At 46.3% G+C, this 19,950-nt stretch overlaps 2 protein-coding genes across 2 annotated transcripts in view; one reads left to right on the forward strand and one right to left on the reverse strand.

Moving 5' to 3' along the window:
* Positions 1–17,279, forward strand: LOC135512869 (alanine aminotransferase 2-like). Its single transcript, XM_064935337.1, has 11 exons — positions 1–111; positions 13,392–13,481; positions 13,714–13,822; positions 14,204–14,337; positions 14,425–14,674; positions 14,818–14,897; positions 15,032–15,168; positions 15,979–16,153; positions 16,399–16,554; positions 16,751–16,863; positions 17,049–17,279. The coding sequence occupies exons 1-11, from the start codon at positions 1–3 to the stop codon at positions 17,137–17,139; spliced, it is 1,446 nt and encodes a 481-aa protein (XP_064791409.1). The 3' UTR covers positions 17,140–17,279.
* Positions 17,214–19,950, reverse strand: part of dhx30 (DEAH (Asp-Glu-Ala-His) box helicase 30) — a 13,327-nt gene continuing 10,590 nt past the window's right edge. Inside the window, exons 19-20 of the mRNA XM_064935328.1 lie at positions 18,492–18,631; positions 17,214–18,233 (exon numbers count right to left, since the gene is read on the reverse strand). Coding sequence (XP_064791400.1) covers positions 17,971–18,233; positions 18,492–18,631 — 403 coding nt within the window. The 3' untranslated portion in view covers positions 17,214–17,970. The remainder of the gene's footprint in view (positions 18,234–18,491; positions 18,632–19,950) is intronic.

The following is a 19,950-nucleotide window of genomic DNA, read 5'->3' on the forward strand; positions in this document are numbered from 1 at the left end:
ATGTCAGTACTCTACCTGAGAGAGATCTGCCGCAAGATGAGGAGCATCAAACAGACAGAGCTGGAGCCCTTGGTGAGACGAGCCAATCAGATTATAACAGAAGTCACACAGGTAAGACATCACAGTGGCCTATCCTAGCCCTATATAGAACATAGAATGCTGTAAATAGAGTTAACAGTATCCCAGCAACACACGTTAACAGATTGCTGTAAATTTACTGCAAAACTTTCACAGTTAGCTACTGTAATTCTATTTTACAGTACTGTACTGTAAAAAGCAATGCATTATAGGGGTTCAATGGTGTTGCACTGCTGTAAAAGTACTGTATCACCTGTTTTGCTGTATATTTATAGCAGCATACTATGAATTATGGTGCAATGTTGTAAATGAGAACTTGTTCTCAACTGGCCTACCTGGTTAAATAAAAGTTAAATAAAATAAAAATTATTACAAATCTTGTGGGCGGCGAAATAATCTCTGGCTCATGATCATATTTTGAGGCATGCCTTGTATGTTGTTGAACCCATTAGTGAGAATACGGTACCCCACAGAATATACAGTACCATGCCATTTAAAAAAAATATTTGTCCTGTAAATCTACAGTAACTTATTGGCTAATGTGCTGCCAGTAATTTACTGTAGCATACTGTGAATTATGGTGCATTGTGGGAAAATGTTGTGGGCGGTCAAAGAATCTTTGAGGCATGCCTTGTATTGTGTTGCACCCATTAGTGAGAATGTTGTACCCCACAGAATATACAGTACCATATTTTTTTAATGCATATATATATATATATATTTGTTCTGTAAATCTACAGTAATGTACTGGCTACTGTGCTGCCAGTAATTTAGTACCACCCCACAAAAAACAATACCATACTGTAACTATGGAGTGCCAAAAACCTTTGGTGGCTGCATGCTATTGTTGTGGCTTATTAACACATTTGAGGCATGCGGCATGCCTTGTAAGAGGCTATAGTCATTGCACCTGTTAATGTACTGTACCAATTTAAGTGATATGCAGTAGTAGTTCCCTAACAATTAAATGTGCATAAGGAACACATCAGAGTGGAAGCAAGTCTCAAACCTTTAATGATTGAGAGTTTAGCCAGGTCCTTTTGCTCTGTTTTGCCCTTTATCCGACCCTGCTAGTAGTCATGACAGTTTAGAAGCCTTTGTTAAGGCCTCTACATGAACAAGTGATATAAAACCTAAAATTTTTATTGGTGTGCTGTAATATATAATCACATATTCACTGTTAGCAATTGGTGTAATATTATTACAATACAACTTAACAATAAAGTACTGTATTGTTTATTTGCTATATATTTACTGCATCATTCTGTAAATTATAGTGCATTGTGGAAACATTTTGTGGAAGGAGAAAGAAGCACGGTGGCAAGTAAAAACTCCCTAGAAAGGCCAAAACCTATGAAGAAACCTAGAAAAGAACCAGGCTATGTGGGGTGGCCAGTCCTCTTCTGGCTGTGCCGGGTGGAGATTATAACAGAACATGGCCATGATGTTCAAATGTTCATAAATGACCTTCATGGTCAAATAATAATAATCACAGGCAGAACAGTTGAAACTGGACTGGGGACAGCAAGGAGTCATCATACCAGGTAGTCCTGATGCATGGTCCTCGGGCTCAGGTCCTCCGAGAGAGAGAAAGAGAGAATTAGAGAGAGCATACTTAAATTCACACAGGACACCGGATAGGACAGGAGAAGTACTCCAGATATAACAAACTGACCCTAGCTCCCGACACATAAACTACTGCAGCATAAATACTGGAGACTGAGACAGGAGGGGTCAGGAGACACTGTGGCCCCATCCGATGACACACCCGGACAGGGCCAAACAGGAAGGATATAACCCCACCCACTTTGCCAAAGCACAGCCCCCACACCACTAGAGGGATATATTCAACCACCAACTTACCATCCTGAGACAAAGATCTCCATCACGGCACAACCCAGGGGGGGGCGCCAACCCAGACAGGAAGATCACATCAGTGACTCAACCCACTCAAGTGACGCACCCATCCTAGGGATGGTATGAAAGAGCCCAAGTAAGCCAGTGACTCAGCCCCTGTAATAGGGTTAGAGGCAGAGAATCCCAGTGGAAAGAGACGAACCGGCCAGGCAGAGACAGCAAGGGCGGTTAGTTGCTTTCCGTTCACCTTCACACTCCTGGGCCAGACTACACTCAATCATATGACCCACTGAAGAGATGAGTCTTCAGTAAAGACTTAAAGGTTGAGACCGAGTTTGTGTCTCTCAAATGGGTAGGCAGACCATTCCATAAAAATGGAGCTCTATAGGAGAAAGCCCTGCCTCCAGCTGTTTGCTTAGAAATTCTAGGGACAATTAGGAGGCCTGCGTCTTGTGACCATAGTGTACGTGTAGGTATGTAGGGCAGGACCAAATCAGAGAGATAGGTAGGAGAAAGCCCATGTAATGCTTTGTAGGTTAGCAGTAAAACCTTGCAATCAGCCCTTGCCTTGCCAGGAAGCCAGTATAGTGAGGCTAGCACTGGAGTAATATGATCACATTTTTTGGTTCTCGTCAGGATTCTAGCAGCCATATTTAGCACTAACTGAAGTTTATTTAGTGCTTTATCCAGGTAGCCAAGAAAGTAGGGCATTGCAGTAGTTTAACCTAGAAGTGACAAAAGCATGGATACATTTTTCTGCATAATCTTTGGACAGAAAGTCTCTGGTTTTTGCAATGTTACGTAGATGGAAAAAAGCTGTCCTTGAAACAGTCTTGATATGTTCTTCAAAAGAGAGATCAGGGTCCAGAGTAACGGCGAGGTCCTTCACAGTTTTATTTGAGACGACTGTACAACCATTAAGATGAATTGTCAGATTCAACAGAAGTTCCTAATGTTTTGTGCACTCAGTGTACAGCCTAGGCCTATACACAACAAGCTCCTTGGTTTGTAAAACAAAACACGTTCATGATTTGAATGTTTCGAACTGCAATATAAATGTTTTGAAACGCAAGCTGACCCTAAGTTTGAAATAAGGTTTTCATTGCACCCATTAGTGAGAATGCTGTACCAATTGAACTGATATATTGTAGTAGTGTCCTACTAAGTTTGATGTATAGTGCCTTTGGAAAGTATTCAGACCCTTTGACTTTTCCACATTTTGTTATGTTACAGACTTATTTTTTCCCCTCATCAATCTACACACAATACCCCATAAAGACAAAGCGAAATACATTTTGATGATTTAGTACAAATAAAAAACAGAAATGCCTCATTTACATCAGTATTCAGACCTGTCTATATAAAGACCCTCAGTGCATGTCAGAGCAAAAACCAAGCCACGAGATCTAAGGAATTATCCGTAGAGCTCGGAGACAGGATTGTATCAAGGCACAGATCTGGGAAGGGTACCAAAGTAATTCTGCAGCATTGAAGGTCCCCAAGAACACAGTGGCCTCCATCATTCTTAAATGGGAGAAGTGTGGAACAACCAAGACTCTTCCTAGAGTTGGCTGCCTGGCCAAACTGAGCAATCGGGGGAGAAGCGCCTTGGTCAGGGTGGTGACCAAGAACACTATGGTCACTCTGGCAGAGCTCCAGAGTTCCTCTGTGGAGATGGAAGAACCTTCCAGAAGGACAACCATCTCTGCAGCACTCCACCAATCAGGCCTTTATGGTAGAATTGTCATGTCTTGTTATGTCTGTTCCTGTCCTTTCTCTTCACTCTGTCTCTCTCTGCTGGTCTTTTTAGGTTACCTTCTCTGTCTCTCATTCTTCAGCTGTTCTACATCTCCCCTAACTAGCTCATTCACTCCTTCCCACCTGTTCTCTCTTCCCCTCTGATTAGGTCTCTATTTCTCTCTCTGTTCCTGCTACTTTCAGTGTCTGATTCTTGTTTGTGTTTTTGATGCCAGAAGCAAGCTGTCGTCTCGTTTGCTTCCACCTTGTCCTATCCTGTCGGAGTCTGCCTGGCAGGTGCATCCTGCATTATACTACGTTCTTTTGTTCCATTGACTACGTTGGAAGAGGATTTATGCCATTCCTGTTTTTCATTAAAGAACTCTGTTTTCTGTTAAAACCGCTTTTGGGTCTTCACTCAAGTACATAACAGAAGAATCAGACCAAGAATGGACCCAGCGGCTCCGGACCCTTTTCACTCCGCCGTCGAGATCCAGGGAGCGATGCTAGGCAGACACGAGGAGGAATTGTCTGCTGCTCGACATGCCGTTGAGACCCTGGCCGTCCAAGTCTCCAACCTCACAAGACAGGTTCACCAACTCCACCTCGATCCACCGCCCACTTCCAGGGTTTCCGAGTCTCCGGAGCCCAGGATCAACAACCCGCCGTGTTACTCTGGGGAGCCCACTGAGTGCCGCTCATTCCTCACTCAGTGTGATGTGGTGTTCTCTCTCCAGCCCAACACTTACTCCAGGAGCGCAGCCCGCATCGCCTACGTCATTTCTCTCCTTACCGGACGGGCGCGTGAGTGGGGCACGGCAATCTGGGAGGCGAGGGCTGAGTGTATTAACCAGTATCAGGACTTTAAGGAGGAGATGATACGGGTTTTTGACCGTTCTGTTTTTGGGGAGGAGGCTTCCAGGGCCCTGTCTTCCCTATGTCAGGGGAATCGATCCATAACGGATTATTCTATTGAGTTTCGCACTCTCGCTGCCTCTAGTGACTGGAACGAGCCGGCTTTGCTCGCTCGTTTTCTGGAGGGTCTCCTTGTCGAGGTTAAGGATGAGATCCTCTCCCGGGAGGTTCCTTCCAGTCTGGACTCCTTAATAGCTCTCGCTATTCGCATAGAGCGACGGTTTGATCTTCGTCGCCGAGCTCGTGGAAAGGAGCTCGCGTTCTCCGTTGCTCCCCTCTCCACATCACTGCCACCTGCCGCATCACTGCCACCCTCCTCCGCCGGCTCGGATGCTGAGCCTATGCAGCTGGGGGTATCCGCATCTCGGCCAAGGAGAGGGAACGGAGAATCACCAATCGTCTCTGTCTCTACTGCGGCTCCGCTGGTCATTTTGTCACCTCATGTCCAGTAAAAGCCAGAGCTCATCAGTAAGAGGAGGGCTACTGGTGAGCGCAACTACTCAGGCCTCTCCTTCTGGATCACGCACTACCTTTCCGGTCCATCTCCGCTGGCCCGGTTCATCTGCTTCCTGCAGTGCCTTGATAGACTCTGGGGCGGAGGGCTGTTTTATGGACGAGACCTGGGCTCGGGAACATGACATTCCTCTCAGACAGTTAGGGGAGCCCACGGCCTTGTTCGCTTTAGATGGTAGTTCTCTCCCCAAGATTCAGAGTGAGACGCTGCCTTTAACCCTCACTGTCTCTGGTAATCATAGCGAAACCATTTCTTTTTTAATTTTTCGTTCACCTTTTACACCTGTTGTTTTGGGTCATCCCTGGCTAGTGCGCCATAACCCTTCTATTAATTGGTCTAGTAATACTATCTTATCCTGGAATGTTTCTTGTCATGTGACCTGTTTAATGTCTGCTATCCCTCCTGTTTCCTCTGTCTCTTCTTCACAGGAGGAGCCTGGCGATTTGACAGGGGTGCCGGAGGAGTATCACGATCTGCGCACGGTGTTCAGTCGTTCCAAGGCCACTTCTCTCCCTCCACACCGGTCGTATGACTGTAGTATTGATCTCCTTCCGGGAACTACTCCCCCCGGGGTAGATTATACTCTCTGTCGGCTCCCGAACGTAAGGCTCTCGAGGATTATTTGTCGGTTTCGCTCGACGCCGGTACCATAGTCTCCTCCTCCTCTCCCGCCGGAGCGGGGTTTTTTGTTCAGAAGAAGGACGGGTCCCTGCGCCCATGCGTGGATTATCGAGGGCTGAATGACATAACAGTTAAGAATCGTTATCCGCTTCCTCTTATGTCTTCAGCCTTCGAGATCCTGCAGGGAGCCAGGTTTTTCACCAAATTGGACCTTCGTAACGCCTACCATCTCGTGCGCATCAGGGAGGGGGACGAGTGGAAGACGCCGTTTAACACTCCGTTAGGGCACTTTGAATACCGGGTTCTTCCTTTCGGCCTCGTTAACGCTCCAGCTGTCTTTCAGGCACTAGTTAACGACGTCCTGAGAGACATGCTGAACATTTTTGTTTTCGTTTACATGGACGATATCCTGATTTTTTCACCGTCTCTCTCGATTCATGTTCAGCACGTTCCTCCAGCGCCTTTTGGAGAACTGTCTTTATGTGAAGGCTGAGAAGTGCACTTTTCATGCCGCCTCTGTCCCTTTTCTCGGTTCCGTTATTTCCGCTGAGGGCATTAAGATGGATCCCGCTAAGGTCCAGGCTGTCATTGATTGGCCCGTTCCTAAGTCACGCGTCGAGCTGCAGCGCTTTCTGGGCTTCGCTAATTTCTATCGTCGTTTCATCCGTAATTTCGGTCAGGTGGCAGCTCCCCTCACAGCCCTTACTTCTGTTAAGACGTGCTTTAAGTGGTCCGTTTCCGCCCAGGGAGCTTTTGATCTTCTTAAGAATCGTTTTACATCCGCACCTATTCTTGTTACACCTGACATCTCTAGTCAGTTTGTTGTTGAGGTTGACGCGTCAGAGGTGGGCGTGGGAGCCATTCTTTCTCAGCGCTCTCTCTCTGACGGCAAGGTCCATCCTTGCGCGTTTTTCTCTCATCGCTTATCGCCGTCAGAACGTAACTATGATGTTGGTAATCGCGAACTGCTCGCCATCCACTTAGCCCTAGGCGAATGGCGACAGTGGTTGGAGGGGGCGACCGTTCCTTTGTCGTTTGGACTGACCATAGGAACCTTGAGTACATCCGTTCAGCCAAACGACTTAATGCGCGTCAGGCTCGTTGGGCTCTGTTTTTCGCTCGTTTCGAGTTTGTTATTTCTTATCGTCCGGGCTCAAAAAACACCAAGCCTGATGCTTTATCTCGTCTCTTCAGTTCTTCTGAGGTCTCCACCGACCCCGAGGGGATTCTCCCTGACGGGCGTGTTGTCGGGTTGACTGTCTGGGGAATTGAGAGGCAGGTAAAGCAAGCACTCGCTCACACTCCGTCGCCGCGAGCTTGTCCTAGGAACCTTCTGTTCGTTCCCGTTCCTACTCGTCCGGCCGTTCTTCAGTGGGCCCACTCTGCCAAGTTAGCCGGCCACCCCGGCGTTCGGGGTACGCTCGCTTCCATTCGCCAGCGTTTCTGGTGGCCCACTCGGGAACGTGACGCGCGTCGATTTGTCGCCGCTTGTTCGGTCTGCGCACAGACTAAATCTGGGAACTCTCCTCCTGCCGGCCGTCTCAGACCGCTTCCCATTCCCTCTCGACCGTGGTCTCACATCGCTTTAGATTTTATCACCGGACTGCCTTCATCAGCGGGGAAGACAGTTATTCTTACGGTTGTCGATAGATTCTCTAAGGCGGCTCATTTCATTCCTCTCGCTAAGCTCCCTTCTGCTAAGGAGACGGCTCAGATCATTATCGAGAATGTTTTCCGAATTCATGGCCTTCCGTCTGACGTCGTTTCCGACAGAGGCCCGCAGTTCACGTCTCAATTTTGGAGGGAGTTTTGCCGTTTGATTGGGGCTTCCGTCAGTCTCTCGTCCGGCTTTCATCCCCAGTCTAACGGTCAAGCCGAACGGGCCAATCAGACTGTTGGTCGCATTTTACGCAGTCTTTCTTTTCGTAACCCTGCGTCTTGGTCAGAACAGCTCCCCTGGGCAGAGTACGCCCACAACTCGCTTCCCTCATCTGCTACCGGTCTATCTCCTTTTCAGTGTAGCCTCGGGTACCAGCCTCCGCTGTTCTCATCTCAGCTCGCCGAGTCCTGCGTCCCCTCCGCTCAGGCTTTTGTCCAGCGTTGCGAGCGCACCTGGAAGGGGGTCAGGTCGGCACTTTGCCGTAATAGGGCGCAGACTGTGAGGGCCGCTAATAAGCGTAGGACCAAGAGTCCGAGATATTGTTGCGGTCAGAGAGTATGGCTCTCCACTCAGAACCTTCCCCTTAAGACAGCTTCTCGCAAGTTGGCCCCGCGGTTCATTGGTCCGTTCCGTATTTCTCAGGTCATTAATCCTGTCGCAGTGCGACTTCTTCTCCCGCGCTATCTTCGTCGCGTTCACCCGGTCTTCCATGTCTCCTGTGTTAAGCCCGTTCTTCGCGCCCCGCTCGTCCCTCCCCCCATCCTTGTCGAGGGCGCACCCATCTACAGGGTTCGTAAGATTTTGGACATGCGCCCTCGGGGCCGTGGTCATCAGTACCTAGTGGATTGGGAGGGGTACGGTCCTGAGGAGAGGAGTTGGGTTCCCTCTCGGGACGTGCTGGACCGTTCGCTGATCGATGATTTCCTCCGTTGCCGCCAGGTTTCCTCCTCGAGTGCGCCAGGAGGCGCTCGGTGAGTGGGGGGGGGTACTGTCATGTCTTGTTATGTCTGTTCCTGTCCTTTCTCTTCACTCTGTCTCTCTCTGCTGGTCTTTTTAGGTTACCTTCTCTGTCTCTCATTCTTCAGCTGTTCTACATCTCCCCTAACTAGCTCATTCACTCCTTCCCACCTGTTCTCTCTTCCCCCTCTGATTAGGTCTCTATTTCTCTCTCTGTTCCTGCTACTTTCAGTGTCTGATTCTTGTTTGTGTTTTTGATGCCAGAAGCAAGCTGTCGTCTCGTTTGCTTCCACCTTGTCCTATCCTGTCGGAGTCTGCCTGGCAGGTGCATCCTGCATTATACTACGTTCTTTTGTTCCATTGACTACGTTGGAAGAGGATTTATGCCATTCCTGTTTTTCATTAAAGAACTCTGTTTTCTGTTAAAACCGCTTTTGGGTCTTCACTCAAGTACATAACAAGAATGGCCAGACAGAAGGTACTCCTCAGTAAAAGGCACGTGACAGCCCGCTTGGAGTTTGCCAGAAGGTCTGATCTGGTCTGATTGAAGTGGATTTAACAGGTAACATCAATAAGTGATTGTTAAGGACATTTGTATCAATAATAAACTAATTATGTATACATTTCAATCAGGACTGACTAATCAGAATACTATTATGTTATTGTATATGTATGAATTTTCTTTTTAATCCTAGTACTGAATATAATGTGTGTAAATATAATCAAGAATTAGAACAATGACTGTCTGTTCCTTGGTAGAAATGAATGAACTTATCGTCAGACTGGCTAGAATGCTTATCTACACAGTCTGACCTTGGCTCTAGACGAGGTGGGAAGGCTTGAGAACTATTCAGCCTTTGTACCAGTGTCAAGAAGAGACGGAACAGTTTAGAAAACGCTGACGTCATTTTCAGTTTATAACCTGTGATAAAATGTATCATGGGCAGTACTCATGAGAATAAACGCAGCTGGTTGATTTCAAAGACTGGTCTCTGTCCATTTTATACAAATAAGGGTCTTATAAATTCTTATGAATTGACAGTGTTTAATTTTAATTGGGTATTAAAACATAGAGGAATTTAATTCCTGTAACAGTGATCATAGCTTTCACCTGGATTCACCAGGTCAGTCAATGTCATGGAATGAGCAGGTGTTCCTAATGTTTTGTGCACTTAGTGTACAGCCTAGGCCTATACACAACAAGCTCCTTGGTTTGTAAAACAAAACACGTTCATGATTTGAACGTTTCGAACTGCAATATAATTGTTCTGAAACGCAAGCTGACCCTACGTTTGAAATAATGCTTTCATTCCACCTGCCAGCTAATTCCACCTGCCACCTGCCAGCGGGAAGAACGATGAATATCCGACCCAATGCAGGACTCTATAGTGTTTGTTCACATTTACTTTGTTTACAAACATTGGAGTAAAACAAGCTTATATATTAGGTTCTGATGGGGTACGACAGTTGAACTAAGCTCATGAGGCATTTATAAGTCATATTCTATTTATACATCCAAAAATGTAGGCAATGTAGCAACTGCTGATTGACCTTTTTATATTAAGAGAACGTTCACTAAGTGCGTTGTTGGAGCATGTATCTGTAGGCTTATGATAGTTTAAAAGAAAGTCAGCGCTGCTCTTGGATCAGCTTTCTCCATTCAAATCTTACCTTAACATTATAATTATTCCACAATACTGACTACGAGTCAGCTCTTAGAGAGCTATGACCACCTAGTGTATATGTTTGCAAATAGAGGAGGCTTAGTCTATTGCTAAATCAGCCCCAAGGGCCACCAGAGGGATTTGAACATGACGCACAGAAAATACTAATAGGCTATTGGTACTATGACTTTGTGGCATTTGTGGTACAAATCCCATTCAAGTCATGGTGCCAAAATCAGCATTTTTCACATAACATGTTCAAATAATCTGCAAGTGACTTTGTTGAGCTTCACAATCAATTATACTTTCGAATGATTTGGACATGATGTGTGAAAAATGCTAATATTGGTACTAAGACTAGGATTTGTGCCACAAATGCTAAAACAAAACCAAAGCATTGATTGCTGTCAAATCATGTCCAAAGACTGCTTATAGGGGAAGGAAACCAATATGTAATTTGGGTGGACTCTCCCTTTCAGGAGGAAACTGACACAAGTGTTTCCCCTGCTGGGCAGATCACTTTAGGAAGTCAGAGGAGAAAACAATGAATAATAGTGCTCTTGGGGCTGTTGGTAACCCTGGCTAGAATGTTACACAGCATGAAATATATTGAGGCAAAAACTACAGACGGTAGCCTACAATTACCACAATTAAGCAAAATTGATTGAACATTAAATGTATTTAAATATGACTTGAAATATACACTGCTCAAAAAAAGGTAACACTAAAATAACACATCCTAGATCTGAATGAATGAAATATTCTTATTAAATACTTTTTTCTTTACATAGTTGAATGTGCTGACAACAAAATCGCATACAAATTATCAATGGAAATCATATTTATCAACCCATGGAGGTCTGGATTTGGAGTCACACTCAAAATTAAAGTGGAAAACCACACTACAGGCTGATCCAACTTTGATGTAATGTCCTTAAAACAAGTCAAAATGAGGCTCGGTAGTGTGCGTGGCCTCCACATGCCTGTATGACCTCCCTACAACGCCTGGGCATGCTCCTGATGAGGTGGCGGATGGTCTCCTGAGGGATCTCCTCCCAGACCTGGACTAAAGCATCCGCCAACTCCTGGACAGTCTGTGGTGCAACATGGCGTTGGAGGATGAAGCGAGACATGATTTCCCAGATGTGCTCAATTGGATTCAGGTCTGGGGAACGGGCGGGCCAGTCCATAGCATCAATGCCTTCCTCTTGCAGGAACTGCTGACACACTCCAGCCACATGAGGTCTAGCATTGTCTTGCATTAGGAGGAACCCAGGGCCAACCGCACCAGCATATGGTCTCACAAGGGGTCTGAGGATCTCATCTCGGTACCTAATGGCAGTCAGGCTGCCTCTGGCGAGCACATGGAGGGCTGTGCAGCCCCCCAAAGAAATGCCACCCCACAACATGACTGACCCACCGCCAAACCTGGAGGATGTTGCAGGCAGCAGAACGTTCTCCACGGCGTCTCCAGACTCTGTCACGTCTGTCACATGTGCTCAGTGTGAACCTGCTTTCATCTGTGAAGAGCACAGGGCACCAGTGGCGAATTTGCCAATCTTGGTGTTCTCTGGCAAATGCCAAACGTCCTGCACGGAGTTGAGCTGTAAGCACAACCCCCACCTGTGGATGTCGGGCCCTCATACCACCCTCATGGAGTCTGTTTCTGACCGTTTGAGCAGACATATGCACATATGTGTCCTGCTGGAGGTAATTTTGCAGGACTCTGGCAGTGCTCCTCCTGCTCCTCCTTGCACAAAGGCGGAGGTAGCGGTCCTGCTGCTGGGTTGTTGCCCTCCTACGGCCTCCTCCACGTCTCCTGATGTACTGGCCTGTCTCCTGGTAGCGTCTCCATGCTCTGGACACTACGCTGACAGACACAGCAAACCTTCTTGCCACAGCTCGCATTGATGTGCCATCCTGGATGAGCTGCACTACCTGAGCCACTTGTATGGGTTGTAGACTCGGTCTCATGCTACCACTAGAGTGAAAGCACCGCCAGCATTCAAAAGTGACCAAAACATCAGCCAGGAAGCATAGGAACTGAGAAGTGGTCTGTGGTTATCACCTGCAGTACCACTCCTTTATTGGGGGTGTCTTGCTAATTGCCTATAATTTCCACCTGTTGTCTATTCCATTTGCACAACAGCATGTGAAATTTATTGTCAATCAGTGTTGCTTCCTAAGTGGACAGTTTGATTTCACAGAAGTGTGACTTGGAGTTACATTGTGTTGTTTAAGTCTTCCCTTTATTTTTTTGAGCAGTGTATAAGCCTATGCCCATACTCAGTGGTCAGTTTATTAGGTATATCAACCCATTCACAAAAATGGATGACTCCTTCAGACAGTGAGTCACAAGTTCGTAACTTGCTACATAGAGATGATTGTGGATTACAGCAAAAAGAGGACCGAGCATGCCCCCATTCTCATCGAAGGGGCTGCAGTGGAGCAGGTTGAGAGCTTCAAGTTCCTTGGTGTCCACATCACCAACAAACTAACATGGTCCAAGCACATCATGACAGTTGTGAAGCGGGCACGACAAAACCTATTCCCCCTCAGGAGACTGAAAAGATTTGGCATGGGTCCTCAGATCCTCAAAAGGTTCTACAGCTGCACTATCGAGAGCATCCTGACTGGTTGCATCACTGCCTGGTATGGCAAATGCTCTGCCTGCGACCGCAAAGCACTACAGAGGGTAGTGCGAACGGCCCAGTACATCATTGGGCCAAGCTTCCTGCCATCCAGGACCTCTATACCAGGCGGTGTCAGAGGAAGGCCCTAAAAATTGTCAAAGACTCCAGCCACTCTAGTCATAGACCATTCTCTCTGCAACCGCACGGCAAGTGGTACCAGAGCGCCAAGTCTAGGTCCAAGAGGCTTTAAAACAGCTTCTACCCCCAAGCCATAAGACTCCTGAACATCTTGTCAAATGGCTACCCAGACTATTTGTTCTGAGACAGATAAACATCTTGATTGTAAGTTTAGATCGTCTGTGTATAAAGTGATGCGCAAGGGCAAAAAAGCCTCTGACAACGCACTTAGTTGTTCTACTAGTGGTTTGAGGCAGTCATTCGGTAAATAACGAGCGTCTTCCAGTGCAACTTTAGAAACAATGGTTTTAGGAAACAGCTCGGATATTTTATATTGCTCCTACGAAGGTTCTAAAGATGAACTTAGCCTTAGGTTTTGGGAAACCGGACCCTGATCTGATGTTAGTGACCTTGATTCTCAAGTCACATGTATGCCTATTATTTCAGACATAGAATAGCTAGATATATGTTGACTTGTGCATGCAGTTCATTGCATATTCACGTAAAACACAATATAGTATACAGCTAATATATATATACATGGACTTACACTGCAGTATGTCATCTGTTTCTGATAGGGAGGGAGGAAGCCCTGTACGGATGTGATAGATGTCAGCCTGGGAGACAAACACAGAGGAGGGGTCCAACCCTTGACCTTTGTCCGACAGGTAATGTCCTCCTGACATTCAACCTTTCTGTCTGAGTGTCCACTGATAACCCTGCCTGTCTAAATATGGTGTATTTGCTGTTTTGCTTTAAACCTGTGTGTGTCTGTGTCTGTGTCTGTGTGTGTGTGTGTGTGTGTGTGTGTGTGTGTGTGTGTGTGTGTGTGTGTGTGTGTGTGTGTGTGTGTGTGTGTGTGTGTGTGTGTGTGTGTGTGTGCGCATGTGCGTGCGCCAGGTTCTTGCAGCCTGCCTCTACCCTCAATTGATCCACAGTTACAAACTGCCAGGGGACGTTAGACAGAGGGTCCAAAGCCTGCTGGGAGCATGTGATGGGGGGAGTGTAGGTAAGGTGGACTGCAATTGGGTCCTGTTAGCTGTTAAATCTAGTATATGCTACAAGCATTAACTGTGGATTCTTAGGGTTAAGTTTAGGCATTAACTCTGAATTTTTAATGTTAGGCATTAACTCTGAATGGTTAAGGTTAGGATAGGCTTAAAACAAAAAATTTGGCACCGGAGGCAGTTGCTCACAGCCATCACCTTAGCAAAATGAAAACTACTTGAAGGCAAGTGCTCACTGTTGCCTCTACTGGACGATTTCCACATCATCTCCCGACATCCTCAGACATGGATGGACGTTGAATACTGACTTGTATCACGGGTAACCTGGCTGGTATATGTGATGTGTGTTTACCTGTGTTTGTTCTTCTTCTCTATCTTATCAGGCTCATACACACCCACTGGTGGTATCTCTTATATACAGTGCAGTGTGTCCAACTTCATCTCTCGACGAGATGGTGGTGTACCATCGTCCCCCGAGAATATCTTCATGACCTCTGGCTCTCAAAGGTCAATAATGGTGAGAATCATCTTCACCACCATCATCATCATTATCATCATCACCATGTCTCTCATTCATCTTTCCCTCTCTATTTTCTGTTTTTAGCAAGTTTTGAAGATGCTGGCTGACTTCCACAATCAGGCCTCACTTCCGATAGGTGTGCTGACCGCTGTTCCCACATACTCTTCCTTCAAAATGATGTTGCAAAGGCTCGGGGCAGCCGTTGTTCCCTACTACCTAGATGAGGAGCAGTGTTGGGCAATGGAGGTGGAGGAGCTACGCAGAGCACTACAGGCCTCTAAGGGTGTCTGCAACACAGTTGCCCTGTATGTCATCAACCCGGGGAATCCTACAGGTAACGAGTTGTTCCGGTTCCATGATGGTCGATACAGTAGTACCCCACTATTTGTCCCCATGAAGAATGTAAAGTAAACCTTTCTGCAGCCAAGTTACCTCAGCAGTATTTATGGATATTCTCATTTGTTTTGTTGTTGCTAGGTCATGTTCAGAGCAGGAAGTGTATTGAAAAGGTGATCCGATTCGCTGCTGAGGAGAGGCTCTTCCTCATGGCTGATGAGGTGACTTCCTGTCTATACTTTCTCCTGGCAAATCGCTTATTTTCAATCACAAATATTTCACTTCCCTCTATATTGACTGTGTAGTGAGCTGTTCTGTCTTCCACGCACCCCTCGCTGTTTCATTTGATCCACAGGTGTATCAGGAAAGTGTGTTTGGGGAGGGCAGTGAGTTTGTCTCCTATAAGAAGGTTCTGTCTGAACTGGGGCCTCCTCTCTCTCACACAGTGGAACTGGCCTCTTTCCACTCAGCGTCCAAAGGCTTCATGGGAGAGTGAGTACTGTACAGCAGCACTGTCTGTCTTCTAAGGCAATAGACTAACGGATTCATGCATTCAACTGAAGGTGAACTGTATTAGAAGGTTTTGTAATTGACTGGTCTAAAGTTCAGAATGTCACCATGATGCATCTATTAGAATGCTGCTGGATGAATGAGATGAGGAAGGATTCAATTATCTGATTTATTTCACACACACAGCAGAGGGGTGAGGATTTTATTGGCTTGTAAGGCTGTTAGGTAGGGTTGTGGTTGTTGATTATTTCATGCACAAATGGAAGTCAAACAGATTATGCCACCCCCTGGCATCACCATGAAAGGATTTGCCGGTTTCAGGAGGGTAGAAGGGGTTAAATGGTAAGGTTAGGAGGAGTGGTGATTTGGCAGTGAGAACAGTTGTGGGAAGGGGTGGGGCATGTAGTGGGAAGGGGTGGGGCATGGCCCAATTAGAGAAATTAGCCGTATCAACAGAGTAGTGGTCTTCAATACGTACATACATACATACTGTAGCCTACTGTACTCTACAATGATCTGGATCATATTACCCCATTAACTACTTAAGTAATTAGCTACTAGCCTACTACTTCTTTAGAATGGTCAAATTCCTTCAGCATGAGCGTTGGATTAGTGCCTTCTTAGACAATGTATGAGCTGCCAACACAAACTCAATAGTGACCAAAGTAAATAAAATAGCTGGCAGTTCCCTAAGCGATCCACTTCAGGCTTCCTATGGTGTAAAAGCCTGTACTGAAACCAGCAGGCCAGTGTTTGACCACTACTCTGTATGTGTCTCTCCTCCCTGCACAGGTGTGGGCTACGTGGGGGGTACGTGGAGCTGGTGAACCTTGACCCCGCCATCATGAAGTACGCCTACACCCTCTTTTCCACTGACATCTGTGCCCCTGTGACTGGTCAGCTAGCCCTGGAGCTCATGGCTAACCCTCCCAGGCCAGGGGACCCCTCATACCCGGTCTACGCCCAGGTGAGACCCATCAAAATAGATGTATGACAGTATGACGTTAGGCTTAATAGATTGCATATGCCATGTAACATTTAGTCATAAGTAGTTTAATGATAGTGCTCTGCAATCATTGATGTCTCTAAAATAAGAAATAGTTCATCAAAATCAAATGTATTCCTTTCCCTATTCACAACGGCACCTCAGTGTCCCATACAATATGCTCTCCCCGTGTCCTTCTTTTCCATCTTCTCTCCCATCTCCGTCAGGAGACCCAGTCTATCCGGGCCATGCTGGTCCATAACATGAACTGGGTCCCAGAGTTTCTGAACAATATCCCAGGGATCAGCTGTCAGCCGATGATGGGAGGAGCTTTCGTATTCCCCCGGCTGTATCTACCCCAAGCAGCCATTGAGAAGGCCAAGGTTAGTCATGGGGCAAATAGTACACTGTATGGTCAGGTAGAGCACTAGAATGACTACTGCTGTTTGTCATACGGGCATTTCAAGAGACATTCACCTTTTGGAGGAAAAACATGACTCAACATCTGATTAATTCTAAATACTCTGAAGTTAATGATTTGATCTCTTATATATGTGAGTTTTCTGTTTTCTATTGCAGGTGGTGGGGATGCAGCCTGACCTGTGGTACTGTAAACGGTTACTAGAGGAGGCAGGAGTGTGTGTGGGACCGGGGTGTGAGTATGGACAGAAGGAAGGCACCCACCACATCAGGTACAATCCTCTCTCTGTCAACAGCTTCTGGACATAGAAATGTCACCATAAAACACTCCAGTAGTCAATGGCTCCATATCCACTACTCATCCTATGCAAATGAACAGGGAAGCATAGCATTAGCCTCATCATTCTATTTAAATGGCTATACTTCCCCACTGATTTGTTCTCATCTCTCTCTGTAGACTGTGTGTCATGACCCCAGTGGAGACCATGGAAGAGGTACTGAAACGCCTAAAGAACTTCCACCTGCACTTCGTCAAGGAGTTCTCCTGAAAACTGTCTTCACCTTACAGCCCAAAGATGAATAATACATTTAACTTCAGACACAATCACAGTACAGAAGAAAATTGCAACCAGTAACATCTTTATCTTTCTACAGACCATATTTAAATAAAAAATAATGGTTAACAATACATTCATGTAATCATTATTTTGTCATCTTGACACCGTCTCGCTGTCATCTTGACACCGTCTCGCTGTCATCTTGACACCGTCTCGCTGTCATCTTGACACCGTCTCGCTGTCATCTTGACACCGTCTCGCTGTCATCTTGACACCGTCTCGCTGTCGTGCACAGGTCACTAGACACTCATTAACAGTCTGATTCATTCAACTTCTGCTTTTCAAAAAACAAATACTTGAGTCCATAATCTAGTCAAACAAATGGATTTCCTCCCATATAGAGAGCAATCACAGTAGTATTTACAGTACCATGAGTTCACTCCTATTTAAACGGGGCTCTTGAAATATAGTTTAAGAGTCAAGCCTTCAGGGCATGATATATTTTCCTGAACTCCATTGTAAACTCAAGTGTTCCCATTCATCTATATTTCCAAACATTTTCTCATTATTTCTCTGTATATCTCAGGTGAGGAGAGAGGACATTTAGAATGGGTAGTGAACTATGGATAGTATTGTACAATTAACCAATATTACATGTCTTCTCAGATTTGTCAGCAGACCGTGCCCCGAGCATTTTGCTTTGGTACTTTTTTCCTGACCAGAAAAATCTATGGACTCTTGCTACGGCCAGAGTTTTTTCAGGTCACAAAGCAGTACTCCATCCACAGTGCTTTGACATTCCTTTATTCCAACGCGAGTGAATCAGTCTACCTCAGAGTCACTGTGGCCACCGTTTGGCTGGGGGTCTGTATTGGACTCAGTATTGTTCAGCAGCTCCACCAATAGCGAGATGAGCTTGCCATCCTGTGTGATGTAATTGGCTGAGCTGTGTGGGCGGAGGTTGCGGTACAGCATGGTCTGGATGGAGGAACGGAGCTCCCACAGCAGCTCCCATGTCTGGACAGACAGCTCACAGCGTACCAGCGACCGCCCTGGGAACGCCACCTCCACACGGTCACCATTCACTGAGAGAGGCAGGAGAGTGTTAAAGAGAGGAAACAAGGAAATATCCCTTTTCCACTATTTGACTGGATTCTAACATCCTTTATAACAATTCCACTCAATAGTTATTGGTATCGATAAAGCTAGTGAGGCCCTCAATGACATATCTGTAGCGTCAGCGCAAGTCTACGTGCAGTAGTTGGTGAATGGTGATATCTCTACAGTACCAGCAGTTTAATGCCACTCTAGGATTCATAAAATGGTACTGAATTGAATTATACCTCTCTCAGTGATGTCACAGTCGGTGAGCAGCAGTAGGGCGAGGGGGTGGGCTGCTGAGGAGTCTCTGATGAAGACGTTACCATTGGACTTGATTGCACTGAAGAAGGTCAGCCAGCGACTGGGGAACTGCTCCTCTCCCCTTTATTAAGCACACACACACACCATAAAATATAGGCAAATATATGAGAACACACACACTATACATACACAAACATATGTGGAGACCCTTCAAATTAGTGGATTCAGCTATTTCAGCCACACCCATTGCTGACAGGTGTATAAAATCGAGCACACAGCCATGCAATTGGCAGTAGAATGGCATTGGCACTGATAGGATGGCACCTTTACAACAAGTCCGTTGGTCAAATGTCTGCCCTTCTAGATCAGCCCGCTCAACTGTAACTGCTGTTATTGTGAAGTGGAAATGTCTAGGAGCAACAAGGGCTCAGCCGCAATGTGGTAGGCCACACAAGCTAACAGAACCGGACTGCCGAGTGCTGAAGTGCGTAGAAATGGTCTGTCCTCGGTTGCAACACCCACTACCGAGTTCCAAACTGCCCCTGGATGCAACGTCAGTACAATAACTGTTCGTTGGGAGCTTCGTGAAATGGGTTTCCATGGCCGAGCAGCCGCACACAAGGCTAAGATCACTATGAGCAATGTCAAGCGTCGGCTGGAGTGGTGTAAAGCTCGCCACCATTGGACACGCGTTCTCTGGAGTAATGAATCACGCTTCAGCATCTGGCAGTCCGACGGACGACTAGGTTTGGGGGATGCCAGGAGAACGCTACCTACCCGAAGGCATAGTGCCAACTGTAAAGTTTGAGGAATAATGGTCTGGCGCTGTTGTCATGGTTCGGGCTTGGCCTCTTAGTTCCAGTGAAGGGAAAACTTAACGTTACAGCATACAATGACATTCTAGGCGACTCTGTGAATCCAACTTTGTGGCAACAGTTTGGGGAAGGCCCTTTCCTGTTTCAGCATGACAATGCCCCTGTGCACAAAGCGAGCTCCATACAGAAATGATGTCGAGATTGGTGTGGAAGAACTTGACTGGCCTGCACAGAGCCCTGACCTCAAGGAACACCTTTTGGGATGAAATGGAAAACCGACTGCGAGCCAGGGCTAACCACAAAACATCAGTGCTGACCTCACTAATGGTCTTGAGACTGAATGGAAGCAAATCCCTGCAGAAATGTTCCAACATCTCGTGGAAAGCCTTCCCAGAAGAGTGGAGGCTGTTATAGCAGCAAAGGGTGGGTGTCCACATACTTTTGGTCATGTAGTGTACGTGCCCAGACACAGAGCAATCACATCGTAACTAGAGGTCGACCGATTATGATTTTTCAATGCCAATACCGATAATTGGAGGACCAAAAAAGCCGATACCGATTAAATCGGACATTTAAAAAAAAATGTATTTGTAATAATGACAATTACAACAATACTGAATGAACA

Source organism: Oncorhynchus masou, chromosome 3 (assembly GCF_036934945.1).
Source record: "Oncorhynchus masou masou isolate Uvic2021 chromosome 3, UVic_Omas_1.1, whole genome shotgun sequence".
NCBI classification, from domain to species: domain Eukaryota; kingdom Metazoa; phylum Chordata; class Actinopteri; order Salmoniformes; family Salmonidae; genus Oncorhynchus; species Oncorhynchus masou.